The sequence below is a fragment of the Charadrius vociferus genome, unplaced genomic scaffold (genome assembly GCF_000708025.1).
Source record: "Charadrius vociferus isolate BGI_N301 unplaced genomic scaffold, ASM70802v2 scaffold365, whole genome shotgun sequence".
Taxonomy (NCBI): Eukaryota; Metazoa; Chordata; class Aves; order Charadriiformes; family Charadriidae; genus Charadrius; species Charadrius vociferus.
The window spans coordinates 3,526,552-3,537,675 of NW_009648559.1; the positions used below are offsets into that span (position 1 = coordinate 3,526,552).

At 40.1% G+C, this 11,124-nt stretch overlaps 1 protein-coding gene across 1 annotated transcript in view; it reads right to left on the reverse strand.

The window, feature by feature from the left end:
- Window positions 1-600: 600 nt before the first annotated feature.
- SEMA6D (sema domain, transmembrane domain (TM), and cytoplasmic domain, (semaphorin) 6D) overlaps window positions 601-11,124 on the reverse strand; it is a 14,481-nt gene continuing 3,957 nt past the window's right edge. The window contains 9 exon segments of the mRNA XM_009886147.1: window positions 601-3,954; window positions 6,040-6,207; window positions 8,062-8,118; window positions 8,463-8,524; window positions 9,348-9,425; window positions 9,528-9,668; window positions 10,425-10,598; window positions 10,682-10,837; window positions 11,034-11,119. Coding sequence (XP_009884449.1) covers window positions 2,651-3,954; window positions 6,040-6,207; window positions 8,062-8,118; window positions 8,463-8,524; window positions 9,348-9,425; window positions 9,528-9,668; window positions 10,425-10,598; window positions 10,682-10,837; window positions 11,034-11,119 — 2,226 coding nt within the window. The 3' untranslated portion in view covers window positions 601-2,650.

Here is an 11,124-nt window from a genome sequence, read left to right on the forward strand (position 1 = left end):
TGATGTTTTATATTTAACTTAGGAGGCTGAAAGTCGTCTACAGACACTCTCAAAACACGCATGTCGACGTGTGGCTGCAATGAAAATGGAAGGACAGCTGTGTGCGTCGCCATCCACCTCTACAAGTCCCCTGTAAGGCTGAGGAGAGGATGTCTCTGCACCTTCTTCCCAGAGCGATTAAAGGCAAGCAGTTTTTCCTCTACCATAATCCCAACAACACCACGCCTACGACTAGCTTCGCTAATAATGAAATCAGACATGCAGTACATTGGAATATTTTATTTTGACTTTACATGCGGTGTTAAAAACCCAAAGAACGTATTATTTACACATCCACAATACAAGTTTACAAGATATCTATACATGTTAAAGTACTCTATAGTATAGAGCAGCTTCACTTAAGGGTTACTTTTTTTTATGCCGTACCATTAAAAAAGATACAATCTGCGTTTACCTTTGCACAAATGGATAAAGCATCTTTTATTATTAAATTAACAGAATAAGGACTAGGTTGAATGTTAGAAATTTCAACATAAATACTGAGAGAACTCACATTACCATCTACAAGGCAGCACAATGTTACAGGAGGTTATCAGGGTTCACATACACTTATCTTTCGGTTTCACACAAGTCTGTATTAATATTTGTAAAGTGAAGTCGGATCAGTTTGTGTCTTTTGACAACCGAGTACATTTTTAATAGTTATTAATCTGTAGTGTTTTAGTTGCAAGACAGAAGTGTTTAGGAAGAGAGATCATTGATTTTTGGATCCAGAGGTCTCAGGAAATAAATGTCCCTTACAGCCTTACAAGAAAAAATGACTACTTCTATCCTTTATTCTTTGTTCTGCAACAGAGATCCAGTTTTCAGTGACTAACCTTTTCTCCCCTTTGAACAGATAATATAAATCTCTACCGTCTCTGAAACCCACTGCAGTTATTTGTCCTGCTAATTCATGAATATTCCTCTGCCATGGTTATTTCTATAGTTATGTTCAATAAACAATGTGGTAGTGTGTAGTTTGCAAGCTAAAATAGCCATCTGTGTCGAACATCAGCTGCAAGTGGATACTGTAAAACCTACTAAATAGCTTACACAACTTTAGCAGGTGTTCCATTACCCTAGAAACCTCATTTGATTTCACATTATAACTGTTTGATCCTTTGGAGAGCTGGAGTGGAATGTTTATCATGGTAAGGTGATTTAATGCTGCTGTCTTCTTGGATTGTAGGCTGCCTTTAGTCACCATTAATTATTCTTGCTTTTTATCTTCCTTCTTTTTTTCTTTTTGGGGTGCTGTTGAGAGGTTTTACAACTGGCACTCAGGAGATATGTGCTATTGTGAGAACACTTGACAGATTTATTTATTTTTTTTTTAGTACTTTTATCATTTGCATGAATAAGGCACAAAATGCACAGATTCAGGTAAACTCACACATAGTATTTACAGAATATTGTCATTACCTGCATGACTTTGGAAAAAAACCTTACATTACACAACAAAAACAAATTGATTGCACTACTGTTGAGTTTTCACAGACTGCTTCTGCCAGGCCAATTAATGTTTCTTCTTTTTTATTGACAAGAGTCTATCAGTGTGTAGGGCATTATTAAATGCAACAAAAACGTACCCTTCTCTAGTTACACAGGCCTTTGCCAAGTGAATTGATTATTAGCTGCCCTCAATGAGAAGTACAGGGGCTCAAGTTCACAGTGGCCAGGTATTGGATGGAGGCACTGTGGAAACACAGTAAAGCTCCCCCGTTCCAGCCCGAAGCACTAGATTTGAAATGCACAGCTCTGAATCAATAGCAGCGTAACAGAGTTATGAAGAATTAAACGTATCTGCACTCTTTCACTGGGTGACTATTTCATCAAGGTGTTATTCAGAAGGCTGGCAGAGATGCGCAGTTCATCCTTAGCTGTCTCCAAACTGAACCCAACGGGCTGCAGAAGGCAGAGTCATCTGTTTGTTCAGTCATGCTCAATGTAAACAATTCCATAGCATAAAAGATGCAATGGGAATCTAAGTACATCCTAGTGTGTACAGTACACACGCACATCCACACACACGCACAGCTTTATCTGTGGCACAAACAAAATGCCACACACATGGAGAGAAAAAAATAATAATGCTACAGTTGGGCCAGAGACTGAATTCCAGCAAATTGATTATTAACCCAGATATTCATTGAGACATTACCATTTTCTGACATTTGTGCAAGAGGCAAGGTGAATGCATACATATTAAAATGTTCACATTTAATGGGAAGGACCACGCTTAATGGCAGTCTAAAATGGAACCCATTTTTCAAGTATTTGCTTACTGATTTTTTTCCCAATAACTTTTTTTTACCTATTTAGAACAGTAAAGTAGCCCCCACCCCATTGTGCTACATGTCTCCTTAGCTCCAAACAAAAGAAATGTAATGACCAGCACTTTCCTTTGTTTTTTTGTTTGCTCTCAGCAAGTACACGAAGTCTTGCTATAGCTATACGTGGCAAGACACAGATGTTGCTGAAGTACAGACAGTTTCTTTGGCCACTTTGTTCTCTTTAATAACAAGCAAGTCTCTGTCTTACGTGTCTACCACATCATCTCACAACCTGTACAGGTCGATGCCACGCTCATTTTTAGCACAGACATGTCCTAGTAACTGTATTTGTTCAGTGGTCTGACTGAAGTTGTCTGAGGAACAAATGAGGGTTTTGGGGGCACGTCAGGTTTTAAGGAGGGTGTCCTCTTTATTCCTGTTCGAGGAAGGGTGCCGTTGCTCGTGTAACTGCTTTGCCTGGACAAGGAAGGCTGGAGGTGAACGCTGACAGGCGTCCCTTGCATGTAGTCCATCTTTGTGCCTGCCGTGGGAGGCATGTAACCCCCACGAGTAATACTAGGCTGTCTGGATAACAAAACACCGTTTGGTGAGTTTAAGTTTTTAGGAAGGGCAGATATTGAATGCCTTTGTGAAGAATTTTTGTGATAACCCCTCTGCCTTTCCAAAGAGGTCATCGGTACTGCAGGAGTGGTGGGAACGTCCACGCGTTTTGTGGGGCTGTTTCTCGGAAGAGTTGATGGAGGAGAGTATAAAGATGCCTCCCTGTTGGGAACCTTAGGTGGGATCTCAGACATATTTCCCATTGGATCCAGCATTAAAGTCTGGTGGGCCATTTGAATATCTCCCATAATTGCTTTGGGATTACTAGTAGTTTCATTTAAGTGTTTCAGAAAATCATTCAGGGTGTTCCTGGAATCAACAGATCTCCTGTGGTCTCTTTTGCTGGATGGTTTTGTAAGTGGATGATCAATATGTTGCATCTTTTTGTCAGCCTTGTGCGCATTAGAATTTGAGAAAGATGTATTGTAATCATGGGTAGCATTGGGAAGAACAATAGCACTAGGAATATGTCCATGACTTAGAGGAGAGTGGGGTGGAGGACTGGAAGGAAAAAACTGAGGGCTTTTTAGTGGGGTTTCCTTTCGTGAAGCGTTGAGGTTACTATGTGCTTTGTCCGACTGACTTTTCATAGCCTGCAGAGTCTTCTGTTGAAGAACCGGTGTAGATTCAGGAGTGGGAAGCGCAGCTAATTCCGGAGGCTGGCCCCTGTGGTCGATCATCATGGACTTCGTATCACTGTTTGGTGGCAACTCCTTTCTGCTCGTCAACAGGTTTGTGTAAAGTTTGGGTGAATCAATGTTTTGTTGATATTCCTTGACTGGACTATCAAACAGCCCGTTCAGTTTAGCAAAGCTCCCACTGGAGTCAGTACAGGACTGAGCCGATTCTGCATCTTTGTGTATTTTTCTGGATTTCCGTACAAATATATCCCGGTAACAGTAAACGGCCACTCCCGCAATAAAGGCTCCCAGGACAAAAGCGGCAAAGACACAAGTGATTAGGACATTCATATGTACCATTTGGTTGGACTCTCCCGATTGTACTTCCCACCTTACACCTGCAAAAGACATGCAGCATATCATAAATCTCCAGGTACTTCATACCGAGACATTTCAGAAGATGGTAGCCTCCCTCGGGGAAGTGTCTATTCAGTGGTTGTAAGTGCTCTGTGCCTAGTGTTAGTGTGACTCCTGCAATCCACAGCACTGGGGAATGCAAATAATTTTATAAACAAAAGTGACTGTGTGAGCATTGATCAGTCTAAATGAAGACACTCCATTTTCTCTGATGATGAGGAATGCTTGTCAAAGCTTCTCTCCTCATACTACGTTCGGTTTCGCATGTCCCCAAATTTCCTTAAAGGCTCGCAAATAGGGGCCTGTATGTTATTAACATTAATGATTTCTGCTGGAAAATTGAGGTTAGAAGGTGCTACTGGGCCAGACAGCAATTAATAACTCATGGATGGATTTCTCTCTCATTTTTCTGCCCAACTCATAAATCAGTATCAAAAGAGAGACGGGATTATGCAAATGTTGTGTAAAACTGTATAATGTACATACTGCATTGTTATAACCATGTTAATGTGATACGGTGCAAAACTTGTAAACTAATACATCCATGGGTTGCTAGGAGTGGCACACCTTGCATTAGGTAAGTGTACGATTTCAGAAGTTCAAGATTATGTCACTCTATTACAGCACTAATTTTTCTTTTTTTTAATCAATAATGAATATAGACACTTGCATAACATTACAAAAAACAACTTGCAAGGTTAAGTTATTAGAGAAAGTTAAAATTTAAGAAACTTTTAGCTTAGACCAAGAAGTTGAATATTGGATTAGTTTTTTATTTGTGTATTAACAAGCTCCCTTTGTTTTTGAGATTTTTAAAGCAACCACAGACATCTTGCAGCTAAGACAATGTTAGTTTTTAATGAAAGTAATTCCGTTAACTATCCCAAGGGATGTTAAAATGAAAGAGCAAGAAGGAAGGAACAGATTCACTTTCGTTAGAGGCAAGGCCTTTGAACATTGTTAATGTTCAGGGTTATAGGTTTTAATGGCACTGTGCAGAAGAAGAAAGAAAACATGAGTAAAGTTCACTAATAGCTGTGACACAAAATGTGATTCAGAACCAAGAGCAAATGATAACAAAAACTTAAAGCGAAATGGAAAATAACTGCAACAAATTAAAATGACAAATGCACTGCCATAATGGCTGATAGGAAACCTGATATGTTTTGGCGAATGGTAATAGAACACAAATGGGTTTTGGCTGGTGAGATTTTCAGTAAATACAGAATTGTGCAAACATGTCTGTCACCTGGCTATTCTGTGTACTGAGGAAGACTTGTGTTAAGTTTTGGTTATGGGTTTGGAAGCTTCTCGATTCTTTGGTTAACTGCAATATTCCAACTGAATTAAAGTCTTTGCCATAAAAGCCTAATCGCTGAAAGAATGGCTACAGAATGGTGAGTTACAGGCAGGATATGTTTCAATTTGTGTTCGGCTTAAAACCTGTGTGCGTCTCTCTACGCACTGTAAACTGTTGCTTATACCCAGAGAATAAAAATTCAGCACATTGTTACTCAGATCTGACCCATGTTCTTCAGAAACATGCTGCAGGCAGGCGGAGTTTGGGGTATGCCCCATTTAATGCAAGGATCTGTCATGGAGCTGTGCTTTGTTTTCTGTCTCCACACCCCACCCTCCACCCCCCAATTCCCACCCACGAACCAAATGGAAAAAAACCCCAGAAAGCTCTTGTAAGCAACCATTCGTGAGGACTAATAGTGGTACCCAAACTAGACTGGTTTGAAAACAAGCCCCAGAGGTGCAGATAAGTTTGAATGTAATTTTTTAAATGCATCCAGAACTCCCACTGATTTTAATGGGAGCTTTGGAGCACCCCAGAAATAAAAGGCTGAGCTTATTATCTGTGTTTCCCATTATAAGCTCTAAGCAGCACTTTGTACACCAGATAAGTAGGTATGAAAAACATGATTGCACTGTCTGCATATTCACAGGAAATGGGTGTAAAATATAGCCCGACAATCATGGCTCTTACACTTAAGGCTTAGACAATGCTGGGACTATCAGGTTTCCATTCAGCTGCAACGTATTCCCTGGTAAGGCCTTACCCTTTGGGACACCTGATAATGGATCAGAATAATCAGAAGTGTTTGGGTCATCTTGAACTACAAATTTCCGAGAGCCAGTCACTTTAGGTTTCCAGGAACCAATCACTTTAGGTGATATAACTGGGATACTTGCCATTGTGGTAATGGAAGCTGAGGAGAACTCCATGTCTGTGGTGGCAAACAGATTTTTATTAATGTGTATTACAGTCAGGCTTTCCTCACTGTTTCATGGCACATCTAAGCTACAGCTGGAGACAGTATTTAATGGGAGTTACACGTCAGAGCAAAATGTGACCCCCTACACTCCGCAGAAGTACAGAGGGCTAATTAAAAGCAATTGGTTCAAAACTTCAAGTACAAAAAAAAATACATTAAAACATCAACAGCTGCTACCCAAAAGCCAGAGAAGTCAAACATGAAAGCAGTGCAAAAGTTTAAGTAAGCAACTGGTGGAGGTGAAAAGCACAACTTATTCTACTTAATTGCTATATTCTTCACTGGAGACAACATACTTGACTGCCTTTTAAACATCTTCAAAAAAAAAAAGTTACTTGGAAAGATACACGCTCATGACAGGTTACGCCTGAGAAACCAGATCAGCTCCATTAGTGCTATTATGGTATACCAGGAACTGCTGAATGCGCCATTTCTACACGTGGGGATGAAAGGAATGTTTTTAACCTCTATTTTGTAATGGTTCCTAAGGAACAACGTTTCGTAGATTCTGGCTCCTCTGCAGTACATTTGCTGAACCACCATAGCCTACACGAAAATGCAGGAGGAGGAAACACATCAAATTGGATTTACAATCCAAAGTCTACTTTGCACACTCAAGTACTTTGTGTTCACTGTCCCCATAGGTTTAGGCATGAATGTCTATGGCTCGAGATCTGACTGGGATATGCACTTCAAAAGCACGCTCATTCAGGAGTTGAAAATAAGGTTCAGTTGTTATCTGTGTCCTGAAATACCACTTTGAAAATTCCGTTGATAAAGTAAACACTCATGCAAGCAAGGTAGCATTTCCATGTAACACACTTTTGTTTTGTTTTGCTTTCCTGAGTGAGTCTTTAACTTACGTTATGGGTAAATATATCTGGAAAATATTTGTCTCAACCCTTACTTCTTGTCAAAGTTCCAGAAGTGCAAGTATCATTGGAAACCAGAACAAAACAATGTTCTTGGTTTTGCCGCACTCTTACAAATTTAACATACAAATAGATTATTTTCATATCTGTCAGTCAGAAATGCACCCTTGGTTTGAAAGCAGAGACCAAGTTCTGGGAGCAAAGACTGGAAAATAAGGGCTCGGTCTTGCTGCTGTTGAAGTCAACACAGGTTCTGCTTTTGAGTTCAACAGAGGAGTACTGGGTCCTGTCTCCCTGAACACCAGGGGCTGATGGTGGAAACGCTATTAGAAAAATCACTGAAGGAGAAAAGGATGTGAAAGTCCATCTGACAACAACGCATAAAGTTTTTTTCTAATCCACCTTTGTCTACACAAGTCCTCATTCAGCTACACAGTTTGCGATGTTAATTTTTTTCCATTAGCACAAACTACTTGAAACATTTCAAAAATAAAGAAATACACATTTTAGAAAATGTGTATTTGTGCAAAAAGCTTGCTGGGAAAGAAGGAAAAGAGGAGAGGAGAGGTAGGGAGGAAAATGATGAAATTGTGCCATTCATCTACTAGAGATGACCAGTAGGGGCATTCACAAATGCATGGCTGGGGATAAAGAGTAAAGCTTAGTGGACTTTCGTGCAGTGAAGATGTCATCTATGTTAATCAGGCTCTTTAATAAAAGATGTCTCAATAAATAATGAGCTGTTAACATGCGGCTACACAGGGTGAAGTGCTGAGTGAGAAGAGTCTGACTATCTTTACCATCAGTGGGAACATGAGTAAAAGCACAAAAATGGAGGATTGCCAACTGTGCAAAAGGAAGGAAAAAAGGGCTGAAAATGCTGAACTGAAGGAAAGTAAAGGTCATTAATTCAAAAAAATTAAAAAAAACTAACCAGATGTTGGGTCGCCAAATATTTTGTAATCTGGTGTAGCTGTAGTAGGCAAAATTTCTAAAAGAATTAAAGGAACAAGTAATCAGTAAAAAGTAACAAAAAGAAAGCAAAAGATCTCAAACCTGAGTAATGGAAAACAAAAACTAAAATATTACTGGTTACAAAAAATAAATTCTTCAATACTTTGCTGTAGACCCCAAATAGTTGTAAACTGGTGAAGGAAAGACAAAACTCTGCCACCCAGGACCAAAAAGCTCAGCTTTGTGAACATTCACAGGAACACCAGGTGATGTGTTCATCATGTTACTGAAAAGCTCATCATAAATTTAACATCCATCGTGAGGTGTGGCCACAGATTACTGCTGAGACATTACAAACGAGCAGCAATGACTATGCCTTACCATGGCAGTCCCCAAGCTGCGCTGTGTTGCCATATTCGACATCTTGTACATATCCTCCGGTGCTGTGGTTGTATGAAACAAACAAAGAGAACCTGCAATTAACAGTATTAGTAGGGAAACAAATGGTGACTTTTTTTTCTGGAAGCAGCAAATGGAAACATATACAAGAGCTAAAGTATGGCCCAAAAAATTGTTTTACAAAATGCACAAGTTAATTATAACCAGGCTTTGAAACTATATATGGGCTTACACCAGCAAATAGAAAAAAAAATGCCTTTTTTTCAGCAACCTCATCATGTCTTCTACATTGGGTGAGCTCTTGGTTTTAGATACAACCACCCAATTATACTAGTTAAAGTTTGCACTGGCCTGCTACAAAGGCCTCTTTTTAAGATACAGCTGCTAATGCACTGTATATTACAGACTTGATTTGTACAGAATGCCTTTGGTATGCATATATATCACCCAAGCTCCAGCGCAGAGGCAAAATCTTACTCTTTTCCCACTGCGAATCCTGTGCTTTCGTATTTGCAATTGACTGTGCCCTGGCCTTGAGCACGCCCGGGAGGGATACTGTGTACTGTCCTCTCCCAGCTGCTCAGCTTTGCAGGCAGCAATTTCTTGCCTTCCTGCTTCCAACTGCTCTTCCTACAGGTCTGCTTGTCCACCCCCACACATATAAAACTCAAAGTATGTCTTCACCTAGAGATTGCAGAATTAGGTCAGACTTTAGCATTCTGTTCTCTTACATACACAGTACACTGAAAAAACATCCCTAAAAAAAATGGAGATTTATTAATTGAGTCCAAGGGAACAGGCTATGAGCTCGTGTGGTCTGTAAAGCATAGGTAGAGATGCTGGGATAATATGAAAAGCAGTACTTACAGCATGCCTGGTGTCACTCTTCCACATGCCTCGTGGTCTAACCAGCCACAGTATGGGTCCCGTGAAGCAATACATGCCCTTGCAAGAGAAAAACCCCAAAAAATCATGCATTTTTTACTTCCTTCCCAAGAGATGTTGGTGCCCTTCCTTTAAGGGGGAGGTTCAGGAATGGGGCCGTACTTTTTACATGACCCGTGACGCTCACACCGACTCAGAGGAATTCTAATGACGCAGCTGGAGAATGCCACGAACAGAGCATGGTGGTCTCTATCCAGCTGAAGGGAAATGACTCTTCTGTCCTCCTCGCTCTCAGCATTACACCTGTTCAGCAAAAATAATGGGAGGCCATTATTTTAGTAACTGTAGTACTTTATACAGCACTTACACTGCGAACATTTATTTCTTGTCTGTGTAGATACTGAAAAGAGACTTTTTACGTATATAAATGTAACTTACTAGTCTTTGCTGAGTGATTTCTAAACAAACCTATGTGTTATCAAATGCCAACTTCTGGCTCTTATTTACAGCTAGGTGACAATTTTGCTGAACTACGTAGGAAAAAAAAGTCCAGATCCATTTTCTTTGTTCTCTCAGTCGACATAAATATCTTGACAGAGCAGAACAGGAGTCCTGTACTGGACGCCTGTAGAGTCTAATTGGAACGCTTCCATTTCCAAATTGTTTGTGCCAGAATAAACAAGTTTAAAATGATTAGATGTAGTTTATACATTATTGGTCACTCTTGAGAAACCCTCAAGATAAGCTCACATCATTTCTTTTTAACAGCAGCAGATAGCTCTGACGTTTCATTTTCAAGAAGATGTGTATCTATTTGCGGAAGAATTAGACTGTATCACTGACGTCACTGGAGTGGAATTAGGTTGCTCACTCAACCCATGCAAAATGGCAAGTAACCAAATATTTTCAGGTTATTCAACATGTGGAACACGGTGAAATGACAAACAAGTGGTGATGTTGGTCATAATGAGTTGGTTTTCATTTACTATAATTTTTTTTAGCTAGGTCCTTTTTTACCAAGGACCAGATGAAGAGCTTAGGTGTTCTGCTAATACTTACTTTGCATGATTATACGCTTCAATCTCTTCCAGTAATACGCTGTCATTCAAAGAGAAAGGCCTGGTCTTTGCCAAGATTTTAAGTACTACTCCTGCTTCGGAGCCAACAAACATGACTGTGTAGTTCTGGTAGGGTCCAGCAGCGTGGTCTACAGCAATTGCTGTCAATCTGTATCTATCAAGACCAAAAGGCGTATCATTAACAGCGCGTTTTCTTGTTTTCCTTTTCACGTGCATTATTTTTGAATGGTGTCATACCTGACACGTGTTTTGGTAAACCAGGGCTCCTCGATGACTGAGGGAACAGCTGAATCCATCAAAGGATGAGATTTGATGAAGGAGAGTGTTTCATCAGGGAAATCAATGGAGGTTTTGTAAGCCTCTGCTAGGCCGTGTTTTGCACAGCAGCCAGGTCTGAAAGGAGAACAACATTGTTTTCCTCTTGGTATTTTAGTTAATGAGAGAAGGCAGACTCCTAATGAGCATCCTTACGGCTGAAGTGTAAAGTTCTGCTTTGGTTTTTACCCGACAAGAGGCTCAAGAGTGCAGCTGACTTAAGGTAGCTCTTTACAAGGACAATATTACGGCATCATGAGTAAGAACCTTTTACCTTGGCTTTGGTACTTTGTCTTCAGGTACAGCTGTCCAAACAGAGTCAGGAGTCTTTTGTTCTTTAAATCTCCCTTTGAAGACTTTCTCAA